The sequence below is a fragment of the Salvelinus alpinus genome, chromosome 18 (genome assembly GCF_045679555.1).
Source record: "Salvelinus alpinus chromosome 18, SLU_Salpinus.1, whole genome shotgun sequence".
Classification (NCBI taxonomy): domain Eukaryota; kingdom Metazoa; phylum Chordata; class Actinopteri; order Salmoniformes; family Salmonidae; genus Salvelinus; species Salvelinus alpinus.
In genome coordinates, this window is record NC_092103.1 from 4,149,785 (window position 1) to 4,167,860 (window position 18,076).

The 18,076-nt window shown below is 47.4% G+C and overlaps 1 protein-coding gene across 3 annotated transcripts in view; it reads right to left on the reverse strand.

Annotated features, from left to right (window-relative positions):
- LOC139543540 (mediator of RNA polymerase II transcription subunit 13-like) overlaps positions 1 to 18,076 on the reverse strand; it is a 108,441-nt gene that overhangs the window by 2,550 nt on the left and 87,815 nt on the right. The window contains exons 7-30 of one of the 3 annotated variants that reach the window (XM_071349719.1): positions 17,637 to 17,801; positions 17,069 to 17,222; positions 16,826 to 16,930; positions 15,901 to 16,566; positions 15,547 to 15,757; positions 11,299 to 11,374; positions 11,087 to 11,214; positions 10,817 to 10,889; positions 10,367 to 10,587; positions 9,114 to 9,316; positions 8,088 to 9,007; positions 6,751 to 6,930; positions 6,230 to 6,465; positions 5,825 to 6,047; positions 3,968 to 4,286; positions 3,623 to 3,884; positions 3,139 to 3,327; positions 2,717 to 2,940; positions 2,295 to 2,437; positions 1,954 to 2,112; positions 1,043 to 1,207; positions 554 to 705; positions 316 to 480; positions 27 to 154 (exon numbers count right to left, since the gene is read on the reverse strand). In XM_071349719.1, the coding sequence (XP_071205820.1) occupies positions 27 to 154; positions 316 to 480; positions 554 to 705; positions 1,043 to 1,207; positions 1,954 to 2,112; positions 2,295 to 2,437; positions 2,717 to 2,940; positions 3,139 to 3,327; positions 3,623 to 3,884; positions 3,968 to 4,286; positions 5,825 to 6,047; positions 6,230 to 6,465; positions 6,751 to 6,930; positions 8,088 to 9,007; positions 9,114 to 9,316; positions 10,367 to 10,587; positions 10,817 to 10,889; positions 11,087 to 11,214; positions 11,299 to 11,374; positions 15,547 to 15,757; positions 15,901 to 16,566; positions 16,826 to 16,930; positions 17,069 to 17,222; positions 17,637 to 17,801 (5,467 nt within the window). Of the gene's footprint in view, positions 1 to 26; positions 155 to 315; positions 481 to 553; positions 706 to 1,042; positions 1,208 to 1,953; positions 2,113 to 2,294; positions 2,438 to 2,716; positions 2,941 to 3,138; positions 3,328 to 3,622; positions 3,885 to 3,967; positions 4,287 to 5,824; positions 6,048 to 6,229; positions 6,466 to 6,750; positions 6,931 to 8,087; positions 9,008 to 9,113; positions 9,317 to 10,366; positions 10,588 to 10,816; positions 10,890 to 11,086; positions 11,215 to 11,298; positions 11,375 to 15,546; positions 15,758 to 15,900; positions 16,567 to 16,825; positions 16,931 to 17,068; positions 17,226 to 17,636; positions 17,802 to 18,076 lie in introns of all 3 variants that reach the window. The other 2 variants (XM_071349720.1, XM_071349718.1) reach the window with 2 other exon arrangements.

Sequence of the window (18,076 nt, forward strand, 5' to 3'; positions counted from 1 at the left end):
CTGGGCATATAGCAAAACCTACTAACCTGAGCACGTCAGAGGTGGTCTTGGAGTCCAGCGGGTGAGGTATCCTCTTGGTCGTCTTGTCTGAGCTTGTCTGATTGGGCTCATCTGATTGGGCTGTGGCAATGGCGATGTGGTGGTGTAGAGATGCCTGTAGGGGAGAAACAGGGGTAAGTGTCTGAACACACACTTACACATACATACACAAAAGTATTCACCCACACCCATCCCATACCCCCCCCACACACACACACACACGCACGCATGCATCCCCACCCTCACACAAAATCAACAAGTACGTGGATCCCTTACCTTGAGAAAGAGTGGACACTGGTTCTGAGCCTGAGGGCAGGAGGCCCAGAACCAGTGAGGCAGGCTGTCGGCCTGGGCAGTGGAGACATAGTATCCCAGGGCTAGAGGCTGCTGCTTCAGCTCCTCCGGAGGGTTCTCCCTGGACAGAAACCTCTCTCCCTGACTCTGGAGGACAGAGGGAATATTAAGGATATATGTTCATATGAATTTAGTCACTTAGCCTGGTTCCTGAACTCACCCTGTTATGCTGGAAGTGTGAGCTTCCCCCCATGCCAGAGGGGGAGCCAGGGGAGGGAACGGGGGAAGTGTTGGGGGAGGGGTGCAGGTTGAGAATGTCATGTCCTATGTCATTCTCCAGCTCGTCAGGGAAAGGCAGGTCGAACATGTCGTCTGGAGACAGAAACACAGTAGAGAGTTATCCATCTAGTCAGTTACATACACACATCTCATACACAAGAGGTGTAGTCCACTGTATCTTCCTCTGATCCCATTCCAAACAATCCTGAGAATTGCACCCTCTGGTGGGGATATTTGTGAACTTCACATAACTTAAATCCAGCAACAGTTACAGTTACTGTAAGATGTATAAAATACCTAATTACCGATATTAAGCCTTCCAGCTCAAGTATAGATTTTTAGATATAATGTTATTGCCGCTAACATATTGGTTGTACTGAATAAACTTGTACACTGCATTCAACATGGAGGTCTAATGTGGAGCCCTTACCGGCGTTATCCTCTGTGGGGTAGGAGCTGGCAGCCAGCTGTGTGGTGGCGGAGGTGGGGAAAACCAGGATGTGGGTACAGGAAGCGTCTTGAGGGGTGTTCAGCTGGGACGTCTGCAGGTTGAGGGCTGTGCTGCGACCAAACACCGAGCCCATCGTCACTGCGTCTACACACACACACACACACACACACACACACACACACACACACACACACACACACACACACACACACACACACACACACACACACACACACACACACACACACACACACACACACACACACACACACACACACACACACACACACACACGCGCACAAACAAAAGTGCCATGTGTATGATAGTAAAGCTATGGGCCCTGTCATGCAACAAATCCCATGAACTTGGCCTCCATGACGATGGAAATGCTCCGGCGCTCCGTTGCCAGGGAAGCTGATGGGGACTGAACACTGCACATTTCCAACAGCCCGCTTCAGACCAATTCAGACCAACTTATTATAAATAGTATGTAATGTAAGATTTACCTCAATAGAGCTTGCTGTGTGTTTGGCAATGAAATCCTTTGAGTGTGTTAAAGTTTGTATTGCTGTGCACAATGTGCTACAGTGCAGTCTATACTGTAAAATCCATTTGTCCTAACCTTACCTCAAAATGCTGCAATCGCCATTATGTCTGCATTACTGTGTGCTGTGAAGTGAGTGTGGCAGCTCGCAGTACTCCCTGAGTGTGTGGCAGCATTGTGGTTAAACACACTATTACACTGTTCACCCTTGGCTCATAACATCATGTTGTATCTGCAACTCCAGGGCTTACAGAGTGAGCTCCTATAACATCTATTAAATATGTCTATTATATCTGGAAGGTTAACTAAACACATCATCCATGGGCCCAGCAGTGCTGCTGCTAACCTGGCATCACCACGATGGAGCCCTGGGGCTCCATGGCAACCAGGCAGGCGCTGAGGATGGAGGGGGAGTCGGCGGAGGAGATGCCACACATACGACATGCCTCCTTCAGCTGGCGACTGATGGAGTGGAGAGAGTGCTCCCCCAGGAGAACGCTCCAGTCTGGAGGGAGGGAGGGAGACTCAGGTCAATACAGTGAATTGTTCTACAGTCTCCTGTCATCCCCTCTGGATCAACTGAAATACTGGGGCAGAAAATATCGAAACAATAGTTCCAGCAGATCTCACCTTCCACCAAACACCAGGGATATTGAAACAGAGTTAGCTGCACTACGCTGAACTCACCTTTCAGTTCACCATGTCCTAGTCTGCCCAGCCGACCAATCACAATCCTCCATGGCAGTGAGGTCATCTGGATGATGCCGACACACCAGTCCCATAACTTTTGCAGTCCCATCTTCCTGGCTGAGACCTTGGGCCACCGCGCTCTGAGGAGGAGCACGGAGTGACAAGAAGAACATTTGGTAATGTCTATATAGCATCATGAACTGTATAAATATAAAGGTTCTGAAATGCTACATTAAAGTGTATTACTTTACTCAATATAATATAGCCTAGCCTACTATGTATAATAGATTTTATATGATGTAATTTAATGAACAACAGGATGAAAGGATTTGACATTATCTAACATTAGCACAGCATCATCAACACCTCATAGATATCCCACACCCAGGCCCTGAGTGATTGAGTAACTGACTGACTACCTGTTGGGCACATCGATGTTGATGATGCAGGTCTCCAGTAGCTCTCCCTGTTGATCGGTGCAGGAAACCAGGATCCAGCGCTGGTCGTGGGACAGGCAGTAGCCCACAAACAGCACGTTGTACCTGGGAGGGATCTCTGCCCACACCTCCCCTGGCTCTGGTTGCTTGGCACGGGTAGGACCCAGAATGTACGGGGGAGAGTAGCCCTGTAGAGGGCTGGGGTGCTGGGGAGGGGACAGGGGGAGAGAGCGGGATGGGGAGTGAGGAGGAAGGGGGAGAGAGTGGGATTGTCAGACATTTGGAGCATTTACTAACCAGATGAGATGTGTAGGTAGGGTAGGCCCCTATGTGTCTGTTTGAAGCCTGTGTGTGACTTTGAATGGGTGTACATGTCTTTAGTTGTGTGTTTGTCCAAGCCTTACCTCTGGACTCTTGAGCACAGATTCTAGGGTGGAGGCGGGGCCAAAGCCGGTCAGAGACTTGATGTGTGTCTGTGTGGGTAGGAGGCGTCTGCACTGGGAGTAGGCTGAGAAGGCCAGGGAGCGCAGGTGCTGCAGGTACAGAGGGCTCTCACCACTGGCTGGCTGGAGCAGGTACTGACATGGCACCACCTGGACAACCCATAGAGAATGAATGAGCACTCTGGTATGAGCAGATTGACCTCGGGAACTATTCACTGCTGTTAGCCGTAGTAGGACACCCAGACGGTGTCTTCTGGCACTCTATTCCATATATAGTGCACTCCTTTTGACTACAGGGCTCTGGTCAAAAGTAGTGTACAATGTAGGGATTAGGGTGTTCCCCCACAGTCTCAGTCACTCATCCATACAGCCATTCACATTGAACCATACAGAAGCAAAGCTATAGGTGGCGTAGGAGGGAGTACAGTACAGTATATAATCTTACCTGTAACACCAGTGCTGGTCTCATGCTCTCCGGCAATGTCTGTAGCATCTCTGTGTAGCAACGCAGCAGCCCTAGTAACCACACACTGCCTGCCTCCACCTCCTCACCCTCCTCCTCCTCTCCTCCTCCTCCTCCACCATCCCTCGCTCGGCCCGAGCACAGGAAGGGGTCCACCACGTAGATCACGATGGCCGGGGGGTGGGCATGGCTATCGGCCGAGTCCGCCAGCGTGGGGATGCCGATTCGCTCCCGCTCCGCCACACTGGGACAGGGGGCGGAGACATATATCATGATAACATAGTAATACAATAGTAATATAGAAGCATAGATGCCCTGGGTCCTCACCTCTCAGGGGTCTCTGGCTGGCTAGGTGGTGGTGGTGGGGCATTGGGGCTATTCTTGACCTCAGTGGACCCTCCTTGGGTGCTCTCTGCTGGACCTGGCTGGCCCGAGGCTGCTGCTGCTGTAGGTGTTGGGGTGCTTTCTGAGCTGTGGGCCACTGGGGGGGCTGTTGCCTCTCCCTCAGCAGGGGCCCCAGGACCATAGGGGGGCTGGCTGGAGGAGGGGGCAGGCTGGGCTGAGGAGGGCGTGGGGGCTGGAGTTGGCTGAGGCTTGGGGGGTAACAACAGACTGCTGTCCAAAGACAGGGCAGACAACTGTGGACCTGGATGAAGGAAAACATAGGGGAGGATTTAGAGTTGAAATGCATGGAGTAGTTAGTGTTTAGGGGTGAGGGTGCTGCAGCACTCTCAGCACCCCTACTTCCTGCGGCAATGGTTAGTGTATATACATACAGTACCAGTCAAAAGTTTGGACACACCTACTCATTCAAGGGTTTTTCTTTATTTGAACTATTTTCTACATTGTAGAAGAATAGTGAAGACATCAAATCTATGAAATAACACATATGCAATCATGCAGGAACCAAAAAAGTGTTAAACAAAGATTCTTCAAAGTAGCCACCCTTTGCCTTGATGACAACTCTGCACACTCTTGGAATTCTCTCAACCAGCTTCATGAGGTAGTCACCCGGAATGCATTTCAATTAACTGGTGTGCCTTGTTAAAAGTTAATTGTGGAATTTCTTTGCGTTTGAGCCAATCAGTTGTGTTGTGACATGGTAGGGGTGGAATACAGAAGATAGCCATATACACAGAAGACCAAGTCCATATTATGGCAAGAACAGCTCAAATAAGCAAAGAGAAAAGACAGTCCATCATTAATAAGACATGAAGGCCAGTCAATACCGGAAAATGTCAAGAACTTTCAAAGTTTCTTCAAGTGCAGTCGCAAAAACCATCAAGCGCTATGATAAAACTGGCTCTCATGATGACCGCCACAGGAAAGGAAGACCCAGAGTTACCTCTGCTGTAGAGGATGAGTTCATTAGAGTTACCAGCCTCAGAAATTGCAGCCCAAATAAATGCTTCACAGAGTTCAAGTAACAGACACATCTCAAAATCAACTGTTCAGAGGAGACTGCAAGAATCAGGCCTTCATAGTCAAATTTTTGCAAAGAAACCACTACTAAAGGACACCAATAATAAGAAGAGACTTGCTTGGGCCAAGAAACACAAGCAATGGACATTAGACTGTTGGAAATCTGTCCTTTGGTCTGATGAGTCCAAATGTGAGATTTTTGGTTCTAACCGCCGTGTCTTTGTGAGACGCAGAGTAGGTGAACGGATGATCTCTGCATGTGTGGTTCCCACCATGAAGCATGGAGGAGGAGGTGTGATGGTGCTTTGCGGGTGACACTGTCAGTGATTTATTTAGAATTCAAGGCACACTTAACCAGCATGGCTACCACAACATTCTGCAGGGATACGCCATCCCATCTGGTTTGCGCTTACTGAGACTATCATTTATTTTTCAACAGGACAATGCCCTTACACAGCCCCCCAGGCTGTGTAAGGGCTATTTGACCAAGAAGTAGAGAGATGGAGTGCTGCATTAGATGACCTGGCCTCCACAATCACCCGACCTCACCCCAATTGAGATGGTTTGGGATGAGTTGGACCGCAGAGTGAAGGAAAAGCAGCCAACAAGTGATCAGCATATGTGGGAACTCCTTCAAGACTGTTGGAAAAGCATTCCAGATGAAGCTGGTTGAGAGAATGCCAAGAGTACTCATATGTCCCAACTGGTACAATGTCCCTTCATCACTTCAGACAATTGCAATCATAAAGTTCAGTGTTTCACCTAGCTGCTTCCTGCAGGTGCGCGCATAGAGTTTGAGTTTTCTGAGGTTGTCGCTGTGTTGCTGTCCAGCCCAGGGCCCTGTGAACCACTGGTCTACCTGCTCCTCCTCATGCCTCTCCTTCTCTTTCTCCTTATCGGTCTCAGTTTCTGTCTCTGCCCCCACACGCACCAGCCCATCTCTGGAGACCTTTGCTAGGGGTCTGTGTTTCCCCAACCGACACGTCTGAAAATGACAAAAAGTAGGGGTCAAGGACTATAGAGCACATACACAGTATCCCACCCAGTGTCTTCAAACATTCACAGGAGGTGGAGGCGTCTAATTGGTAATTGTATATTCTGAAGGAAACAACAACTAAGGAATTGCTAGAGGAGAGGTTTGGGATACAGTAGTATAAGAGGACTTACCTCGTAGACAGCGCTGAGCTCCCGGAAGAAGGCCTGTGCCCCGGCCAGCAGTGTTTCAGAGTTGGGGCAGAGCACCAGGAAGGCCACGTCCCTCTGTCCCCCATATGGTTCCAACAGCAGCTTCTCCCAGAAGGGCAGCGCCAGGGGCGACAGGGCCAGGAAGTTACGGTCATAGTTATCGTAGTAGCCCAGCAACAGGGTAGGGATGGGAAGGGGCTCGGGCGACTCCTCTGACCCTGGTGAGAAGAAAGATGAGAAGATTTATGGAAGGCTGGACTGGATTGAAAGAGGTCAGGTGATTGTCTTGTTCGATTACATTTCTCCAGTTACCGTTTGTACAGCAATATTTAGGGGGCCTTACTCCTAAATTGAGATCTGTGTAAGAACCTGAAATGTTGACATCAAATATAATTTACACAAAAGTGAAGTCACAAACAGTTAATGGGAAATCTATCTAAAATACAGTTCATTTCAAATATCTACTGTAGATACGTCAATAAAGAGTGTCCCTGGTGGCTTACCGTAGGATCCCCGGCCGGCCATCTTGTGGAACTGTTGCCATGTGAGTGGACCCTGGACATGCTGGATGTTCTCCCAGGTCCGGCCCGTACGTTTCTTCTGGATTGCGTCCTGGAGGAAGGGCTGCAGGGACAGCAGCATACGCACCACGTCCTGGGACGACAGAATACTGATGTCCAACACTAGGGAGAGACAAGGAGACACACACACACACACACACGAGAACACACAAACGAGAACACACACACGAGAACAAACACACACACACACACACACACACAGAAATACATACATTACATAAATAAACATTAGACATCATACACATTGAACGTCACATTACACAACAGTTCGTATCTAACATAGAGAAACATGGATTTAAACTTTGAGTGAATGTACTGATCTTGTTTAATTTTCCATTCTAAGAAAAAATAAGCTACACTACATGACCAAAAGTATGTGGACTATTGCTCATCTAACATCTCATTCAAAAATCATGGGCATTAATATGGAGTTGCTCCCCCCTTTGCTGCTTTAACAGCCTCCACTCTTGTGGGAAGGCTTTCCACTATATGTTGAAACAACGCTGCAGGGACTGCCACAGGAGCATTAGTGGGGTCGGGAACTGATGTTGGGTGATTAGACCTGGCTCACATTCGGCGATCCAATTCGTCCCAAATGGGGTTGAGGTCAGGGCTCTGTGCAGGCCAGTCAAATTCATCCCCACCGATATTGACAAAACATTTCTGTATGGACCTCGCTTTGCGCACGGGGGCATTGTCATGCTTAACAGGAAAGGGCCTTCCCCAAACTGTTGCCACAAAGTTAGAAGCACAAAATCATCTAGAATGTCATTGTCTGCTGTAGCGTTAAGATTTCCCTTCACTGGAACTAAGGGGCCTAGCCGGAACCATGGAAAACATTATTCCTCCTCCACCAAACTTTACAGTTGCCACTATGCATTCGGGCAAGTAGCATTCACAAACTGAATTGTTGGAAAGGTGGCATCCTATGACGTGGCCACATTGAAAGCCACATTGCAAGTCACTGAGCTCTTCATTAAGGCCATTCTACTGCCAATATTTGTCTGTGGAGATTGTATGGATGTGTGATCTATTTTATACACCTGTCAGCAATGGGTGTGGCTGAAATAGCCGAATCCACTAATTAAAGGGGTGCCCATAAACTTTTGTATACATAGTGTATTTATAACTGTAATCAGTTCACTGCAGATAGACAGCCACTATCAGTTCTATCAACACTGTCATCCCTACTGTCATCCTCCAATTACTATCACCCCGTGGCATCCTTCTATCATCCCAGCCGGATCACTCCTCCTTACCGTTGGTGTGAGGCCAGGAGTGTAGAGCGCTGCTCCTCACAACAGCCGGATCAACTTTCCCTCCGGCGGGGTTATCCACATACTGCTGCCCCTGTACCAGCGCGTTGTAACACTCCACACACGCATCACTGCCATCCGCCCACTGCTTGTCAGCCATCCAGCTCTGGAGCAGGGCCCCCTGGCGGCCGTGGCAGGAGCAGGCAGGAGGGAGGTGTAGGGAGGCCAGGGAGGAGATGGGCTGGGAGCACTGCTCCTGGAGGAGTCCCATGACAGAGGAAGGGGCAGGGGAGGAGTCCTGGGGGCGCTTGGCCCGGGGGTCTCCCATGGGTGGGTCTCTGCGGCACAGCGCCAGCCTCCTCTCGGCTGCCCGGCCCACCTCCGAGCCCCTCCCGAAGATGTCCAGCTCGTCCTCCAGGAAGAGGCCCGTGCCGTGGGCCAGCCGGCGGTTGACGATGGCGCTGAAGCCACACATGCAGCGGTACTGGTCCTCGAGAGTGGAGTCGGGGATGTACACGCCCACGTCGGCACCCTTCACGTTCATGTTGCAGGCGCAGATGCAGCAGCTGTCGAAGTTGCGATCTTTGAAGACGTTGAGGACTGAGTCAGAGAGGAGCAGGGCGGCGTACAGGCTGTGGGCCTCGGGCAGGGCGGGGCAGGACGCATGGGGCTCAGTCAGGGAGCTCATAGGCAGGCTGGTGGAGGGCGTGGAGGCAGGGGAGCTCAGCTCTGTCCCGGTGCCCTCCTGCTTCACAGAGCCCTGCCCGCTGGTCGTGCCAACGCCCTTGGGGGTGCGCGGGGTGGGGACAGAGAAGCGGGGGGTGGCAGGGGAGGGCGAGGGGAGGATGCCGCCGGTGGTGCCTATGGATAGGGCACTGGCACTCATCTGGGCATACTCCTGGTCCCCAACACTGGGGACGTTGCTGGAGGACACACACACACACAGTAAATTCAACGTGGTAACGTTTAAGGTACATTTTATGAACATCCATCCAGCTGTAATAGAACAAACCTTGGTACAGTACTTACACATATCCATCTCTGATGAAGGAGGGCGGCAGGGAGGAGTAATGCTCCATCTTGGGCAGCAGGGCCCAGGAGGGCCGGTAGTAACACTGGTCAGGCACCTTGATGGGGGGCAGACACTGGCTGGGGAGGGTCCGCAGCGGAGCAAACATGGAGCAGCCCATCTGTGGCTGGACAGACGGGACACGGTACACAAATGAGAAGTCCTGCAGAGGGGGATGGGGAAGGAGAGCTCATTGTAAATGTGTTCCCACAGTATCACAATGTGTCACAGAGAGACAATTAGCACTTAACACCGACACAAGTTGAAACAGGCTGTATGGTGAGGAGCAGTTCAGGTATCTGGTTCCACATACCAGTAAGTCCTCTAGCAGGCCAGCCCAGCAGGTATAAACATGCTACAGCAACATCAGTCAAGTTCAAATGAGACGCTAAAGTTTACATTAACACTGCTAGGCTGCACAGTGCCCTGTAGCTACTTTATTTTAAGCATTTTCACTATTATAACATTCATCATACGACCACCAGTGTTGGGGAGTAGTGAACTACATCTAGTTCAACTAGTAATGTAACTGTAGCTGTAGCTTGGTGGTAGTTGAACTCAATTCAAATCTATGTACTGTTTTCAATACTTAATTACTTTTTTGCCATTTAACACTGTAGCTTACTACTGGAACTACACATTACTTTTTCTTCAAAACGAATATAAAAAATGGGTGAAGTAGGCAATCATTTCCTTTCTTTTTTGGTATCAGACCTGACTAATTCTCACTTGAAACACACGTAGATTTTGAGTTTAATAGGCTAAATTACACATTCTGTTAACATATGACCCCAAAGTGATCTGTTCTTGCAATTTATAGTCAATGACATTACAGAGTTACATATTTTTCACATATACATACTTTTTACGAAGTGGTTTGGATGTAGTGAACTACCTTTTCAGAGTAACTTTAGGGTAGCTTAAGTGTAGTTTAACTTCTTCCAGTGTGAAGTAATTGGTAGCTTGGTAAACTATATTTTCAGAGTAGTTTCCCAAACACTGATGACCACTAACCATATTAACCAATTTGAATATATCAATCGGTTACATGATGTCACTTTTCATGGGACTTATCTCACTTTACAAAGTCAATCCCATTGCAATTTACTGTTCAAATATGGTAGAGTCAATCTTGAATTGTCTATCATCAAGATTTGCTGCACATACTACAGACTTAATCATTTCCATTCCCATTGCTACTGTGGTGCCTCACCTTAATGTCCTCATGTTTAGGACTGGCCATGCCTTCCTCCACCTCCATCCGGTACTCCTGGAGCTGGGTGGAGGACAGGGGGCCCAGGGGGTGGTCAGAGCCCCCCGAGGGGGCTGGGGGCTCTTGGCTGGGGGTGTCACGGTATGTCATGATGGGGGAGAAGGCTGGGTGCTGCTCCAGGGACGGGGGTGTGGGGAACATCCGCTGGAGGTCTGCTACTGCTGAATGGAGAGAGGGATGGGGGGAGGAGATGAGGGGAGGAGAAAGAGAGAGAGAGAGAGAGAGGGACGGTGATGGACAACGAGAGATAAAACAGACAGAAACAGGCAGAGAAGATGTGAGAGAAGGAGAAGAAGAAAGATTATTATTCCCAGGTCTCAGAATCATGCTAAACTAAGCTAAGATAACAAACAAACTACTGAACATGTGTACATGTAAAGATAGACTCACTTGAAGGATAGGGCACAGCCACCCTCCCCTCCCTTCGGTCTTCACCTCCTGATACCAGGACCCTGGCTCTGTGCTGATTGGGGCAAGCAGTCTACAAATTATTATACCACACATATCTAAGTCTCCTTGGATAAAAGTGTCTGCTAAATGGCATGCACAGTACAGTATACAACTATGTATTATTATGATGAGTGTATAGCGCTTGGTTGAACGAGGGAATGAAAATGAAACAGATTTTAGACATCCAGTAATTGTTCAAATGTTTCTCACCCCAAGTTCCTCCTCATCCTCGTCGAAAATGTTCTCCAGGTCTGAGATGAGGACCACCAGATCAGTCTCCCTGGTTAGAGGAGGGTTTTGGGCTTTGGCCGCCTCGTCGTCCTGCGGTGAGTCATCATCTAGAAACACACAAACAAGACAATCAAACACAGCGCAAAGAACACACCTCATAATACATGCGTTGTCAACATTCAAATCCTTACCAGCTTTGGGGGCAGAGCTAAAGATGGACATGGCGTCTTTCCCATCAGGCAGTGCACCGTTGCTGATATCCTCTCCCTGGAAGACAGTTATATTCATGAAATTTTGTCAGCAGGTGATTGTCAACCAAATTACTTCCGGTCTCACTGTAATTCACCGTTAATTAACATAAACACATTTAGCAGCTCCTGGCATCCACGCATAGCCTACAAGCCACTGATGCAGACCTTTGGAAAATCTACATTTTAAAAAGTCTAATAAATACATTTAATATAGCCTATACCGTCACAATAAATCCATTATTTATTTTAGACAGGTCTAAAGAAACATGAAATGAAGAAAATGTTGTCTATTTCAGAATAACACAATAGCATACTCTGAGTTGTCCTTATGTTAGGTTCTGATCTGGCTATACCATATGGCTGTGGGCTACACTAGTTCATTTAGCAAACAAGATTTGCCTAGAATTCCGTGACATTATTTTATAGTATATACAGAATACAATTGAATACAATTGAACATAGCTGAATAAAATTGATTTCTGATGGAGTGCGCACATGCTGCTGTTCTGTGTTGAGGGGTTAACAAAGAAACAGGTCTTACTATATGCTTAATTTAGAGTTATTCATGCAACTTTAGTTGTGATACAAACGTTGGGCTACATGTTTTGATTTTTAATACATTCCAAGGCTGCATGATGTGACTAATGATGATTTGAAAAAAGTTGCATGAAAGGCATGAGCTTTGCTTTGTTTTTTGCGCAGGCTGCACACACTTCATCAGTCTCTCATTCACAATTTAACAAGCAGTTGATAATGCCTCGAATTTCCCGGTGGCATCCCCCTTGTGTGGCTGTAATGCCCCTTAAAAAAATCCATGCCTTTTGCTGCCAGTGGCCATTGTGCTCTTGGGCTGAACATAACAACTATAATTCCCTTCTCCCAGCTGCGTGCTCCGAACCACCTCTAACTCACATGGCTCTCTCAGATATCTCAATTCTTATTAGCCAATGCCTGTCACGTGATCAAGTCCTTAGCCTACTTCAGAGCTAAGATGCCTACAAGTGAAGACAGACACATCGGGGACACAACTGCGCGCCTCCTTCTTATCAAATTCCGAGAGGCATATTGAAGATGTTAGAAGAACTGTCCACATTTACTTTTCGTCAGCCAACAAAATTAGTAGGCCTAACGAACAGCAAAAGCATGAGGCTGATGCAACAGATCAACACGTTTAGCTTAAAATGTTGATAAACTACTGGGCTTTCTTCACATTATAAGCGCAACAATGCACACATGGCAGTAAGCTATAATTGTGAAAGTTCCATTAGCAGGAAAACACCATTCTCAAAAGTGACCGCAAATGCAATATATGCATGTAATACTTTTGTCACACCCTGACCTTAGAGATCCTTATTTATTCTCTATGTTTGGTTAGGTCAGGGTGTGACTCGGGTGGGAGATTCTATGTTTTCTATTTCTTTGTTGTTTTTGCCATGTGTGGTTCCCAATCAGAGGCAGCTGTCTATCGTTGTCTCTGATTGGGGATCATATATAAGTTGTGATTTTCCGTTTGGGTTTTGTGGGGAGTTATTTTCTGTAACCCCACTTTAGTTGTGATAAACTTTATCAAAACAAATAGGCCTATGGGCTAGGCTACATGAGGTGTGCGACTATGATTTGAAAAAGTCATAAAGGCATGTGCTGTTTTTTGCCTTACTGCAGAAAAGCTGGACATCATTCACAAGATATATTATATAATTCACAAGTGATAATATAAGTATCATTGACAAGTGATAATATATGTAGGTATCATTCACAAGTGATAATATAGGTATCATTCACAAGATATATTATATAATTCACAAGTGATAATATAGGTTTAATTCACAAGTGATAATATATCTATCTTCCACAAGTGATAGGCTAATATTATCACCCATCAGACTATTCTTGATTTAATCTTGTCTTTACACATACTAAATAATATATGAGTGAAATTAGTTTTGATTTAGAATGGGCCATTATCATGCACATGTCTCGGAACAGGGGCAGGGGAAAAAAATACATGTCATATATCCACTTACAGTGGCTTGCGAAAGTATTCACCCCCTTGACATTTTTCCTATATTGTTGCCTTACAACCTGGAATTAAAATACCTTTTTAGGGGGTTTGTATCATTTGATTTACACAACATGCCTACCACTTTCAAGATGCAAAATATTATTTGGGGTGAAACCAACAAGAAATTAGACAAAAAAAAAAAAACTTGAGTGTGCATAACTATTCAACCCCCCCCAAATTCAATACTTTGTAGATCCACCTTTTGCAGCAATTACAGCTGCAAGTCTCTTGGGGTATGTCTCTATAAGCTTGGCACATCTAGCTACTGGGATTTTTGCCCATTCTTCAAGGCAAAACTGCTCTAGCTCCTTTAAAAAAATGTTTTAACCTTTATTTAACATGGAAAGTCAGTTAAGATCAAATTCTTATTTATTTATCCTTCAAGTTGGATGGGTTCCTCTGAGGTCTGTGCTTTGACTAGGCCACTCCAAGACATTTAAATAATTCCCCTTACACCAGTCGAGTGTTGCTTTAGCAGTATGCTTAGGGTCATTGTCCTGCTGGAAGGTGAACCTCCGTCCCAGTCTCAAATCTCTGGAAGACTGAAACAGGTTTCCCTCAAGAATTTCCCTGTATTTAGCGCCATCCATCATTCCTTCCATTCTGACCAGTTTCCCAGTTCCTGCCAGAAAAAAACATCCCCCCCAGCATGATGCTGCCACCACCATGCTTCACTGTGGGGATGGTGTTCTCGGGGTGATGAGAGGTGTTGGGTTTGCGCCAGACGTAGCGTTTTCCTTGATGGCCAAAAAGCTCAATTTTAGTCTCATCTGACCAGAGTACCTTCTTCCATGTGTTTGTGGAGTCTCCCACATGCCTTTTGGTGAACACAAAACGTGTTTGCTTATTTTTTCTTTAAGCAATGGCTTTTTTTCTGGACACTCTTCCGTAAAGCCCAGCTCTGTGGAGTGTATGGCTTAAAGTGATCCTATGGACAGATACTCCCATCTCCGCTGTGGAACTTTGTAGCTCCTTCAGGGTTATCTTTGGTCTCTTTGTTGCCTCTCTGATTAATGCCCTCCTTGCCTGGTCCGTGAGTTTTGGTGGGCGGCCCTCTCTTGGCAGGTTTGTTGTGGTGCCATATTCTTTCCATTTTTTAATAATGGATTTAATGGTGCTCCGTGGGATGTTCAAAGTTTCTGATATTGTTTTAGGACCCAATCCTGATCTGTACTTCTCCACAACTTTGTCCCTGACCTGTTTGGAGAGCTCCTTGGTCTTCATGGTGCCACTTGCTTGGTGGTGCCCCTTGCTTAGTGGTGTTGCAGACTCTGGGGCCTTTCAGAACAGATGTATATATACTGAGATCATGTGACAGATCATGTGACACTTAGATTGCACACAGGTGGACTTTATTTAACTAATTATGTGACTTTGAACGTAATTGGTTGCACCAGATCTTATTTAGGGGCTTCATAGCAAAAGGGGTGAATACATATACATGCACCACTTTTCCGTTTATAATTATTTTTATTTTTTGAAATAACTTATTTTTTCATTTCATTTCACCAATTTGGACTATTTTGTGTATATCCATTAAATTAAATCCAAATAAAAATCCATTTAAATTACAGGATGTAATGCAACAAAATAGGACAAACGCCAAGGGGGATAAATGCTTTTGCAAGGCACTGTAAATGGAGGACGCTTTTCCCATGGTTCAGTTGCATGCAAGCCAGATAGGCTGTACTCCTGTTGTGAAGCAAAGCAATGTGCTTAATATTAGGAAAGTTGCTAAATAAGTATAGTATGCCTAGCCTATAGAAAGCTGATGGGATCCTGTTTTGAATAGAGGCCATCAAAACTCTGTTTTCTCACACAATTACATAGCCTATAGAAATGTTGCGCAACATGAGCTCATGGGCTCTCGTGAAGTGTTTGATTTGATTTTCAATGACATTTGCATTGATGTTAGCCTAATTAGAGGAACAATAGAGGGCTGAGTACCAGGCAGTTAGCAAATTTGGTAGGCTACTAATGACCTTCAGCAGCATCAGAGCTTTGAGAAGCCTACAGTAGTTACCATAACTAAACGGTCACTTGGAATTGGACTGCAGCAGTAATACAGTCACTGTAACAGCCCTATCCACCAACAATAATAATCATTGCAATTTGTTTTTACTTACCTTGGGGCCTCTCTTGCTAGGGTCTCGGCCCTTCAGTCTCTTGGAGGTGGGGAAGCTGTACTCGATGTCTCCCTCCTTGAAGTCATACGGGTCGTCCCCAAGGTCCCCCAGCCCTTCCACCCCAGGCTGCTGCAGTAGACCCAGGGTCTGGATGTGTTCCCTAACACGCTCCTCGGATATCTTGAAACACTTCTCTGTCTGCGCGAATAGTCTGGAGGGAAATTAGATAGGAAACTTAGAGTGATCCTCGGAGTGTGTGTTTGTTTGTGTGCCTGCCTGCGTGCTTGCGTGAATGCTGGCGTGCGTGAGTGCGTGTCATTAGTTTCTACATTTATGAACTGGTCTCTCTCTCACCTTTTCAGTGCAACTCCCTCAGTGACCTGTGTCTCTGTCTTTAATTCCACTCTGTCACTGGGCAGCTCTGGAGGCCTGAACTCAGCCTTATCAGCCCTAGGAGTCCTGAAGCCCCTCCACCAGCCCGCCCCAGCTTCCCTCTCTCTGGGCCCCAGAGGGGCTGCATAGAGAGCAGTCGCACTGGGCTCCATCACCCCCAGCCCTGACGCCCCATCTGGACAGGGGGCCATGCCCACAGGAGCATCCAGTACCTCAGGGTCCTGCCCCACCCGCGGATGGGGGCTGAGCGTGGGGGGTAATGGGGAGACGGGAGAGTGGAGCAGGGACTGGGGAGCTTTCCTGCCAGCTGAGAGGGGCTTGGGGTACTTGCAGGTGGGCATGGGATCCAGGAGAGGGTCCAGGGCGACTAGGCCGAGCTGGGACCCTCCAGTGGAGTCTTGTTCCTGGCAGGTCTCCTGGCCCACAGAGAGCCGGTGGTGGAAGGGGGTCATGGCGGCGACCCTCTTGGGCTGTTTGTCGGGTTTCTCGGACTTGTCCGTGGCCTTGTGCTTAGGCAGAGAGGGAGGAGGAAGTGCTGGGCCCAGGGAGGGGGTGGGGTTGGCACCAGACAGAGGGTTGGCAGAGGAGGTGTTGGTCTGCTGCTGCTGTTTCTGCTGCTGCTTTAACCTTCAGGAAGAGAAACAGGATATGATGGCAGCCAGAACTAGCGTGGCAGGTGAGGATTCTGTTCTTAAACATACTGAACACTTTCAACTATGTGTAGCAACTTGTGAGGACTTGTCTACATCATATCATATCAACACAGTATATTTAATACAAATACTTACACTACATTTTCACAATGTTCACATTATTTCTACATAATCAATACGCAATATTCAATTTCAATAGGCTTCACCGCCCAGATGCCAACCCCTGTGCCAACCTGGAGCAGCTGCAGGGTGCCCTCTCGCCCGAGTCGATAAAGTCCCAGGTGGTCACCCCGTTTGGCGCCTCCTTCTTTGGCGTCACGCTACTGGGCACACTGCATCTGGGGGCACAAAGAGAGGCGTGAGGGCGCCAATCGTGTCACTGCACATCAACACTAACAATTCCACCACAAATGCCAAGAGATAAACAGTGTCTGAAGCTGTGCCCCGGTTAGCCAGCAGCCTCTCTAGACACTCACTTGTGTTGCAGTTGGTTGAGATAACACTCCTTCCATGCCTGATGCACCACCTGATTGGTCAGTTTCTTCCCAGAATGCTTTGGGCTGTGGTTGGTGGCCCCAATGGCCCTCTCCTGGGCAGGGAGGATGCTGGACACTGTCACAAAGCCACTGTCTGCTGAAATAATCAACAGATGACATTATTCACTGGAGTTTGTTCCCTTTGGCAAGGCTGTGGGTGGATGTCTTAAAAGTGCACGGCAGGAGACACTTTACTAGGACTCTTGAGATATTGAGAAATTGCAATCAGACACTCAAGAACAACTCTGCAGCTAGAGTATAGCATTATTAGTTTGTTTGTATCAGCTGTTTTATTTCTTAATTTATTAGATATTCATCAAGTAGACTTCATTCAATGTTGATTATGGATTTGATTTCATTTAGAGTTGGGTTATGGATTGCAGTAATGAGTTGTTTTGCTGTTGTGCAAGTAGAGCTGAATCAGAGTCATTTTGGGTATGTAATTATTTAGGGTCAAGTTCTGGAGTTTATGATGATGATATGGTGTGGTGGTAGAGGCATCCAGTACCTGAGCAGGGCTGTTCAGGTGAGGTGGGCGGTGTGAGGGGGATGCTACAATGGGAGGGGTCTCTGCTGAGCCCCTGGGCTCCGGGGGCAGGTAGGGGCTGGTCCACAGGCAGGTCGCCATGGGCAACCAGCACAAAGGCTGCTGGGTAGATCATCCTCACACCACCTAGAAGAAGATGAAAGAGTAGTTTAAATCCCCTCACACTCACACAGATGCACTCATGTCCACCCCACACACTCCTTCTGTGGCCAATACACACTGGATTGGTTAATCATTGCATGGCCTACAGTGGCTGGCTGGTACTGGGCTTAGGGAGGTCCGATTTCAATCAGTTCTAATCAATGATGAGGGGTCAGGCAGCCAGTCGATGGGCTTGGCAGCCAGTCAATGGGCTGATTACACCATGCTGTGTTTCCGTCACTCCCTGGAGCTTCTCTCAT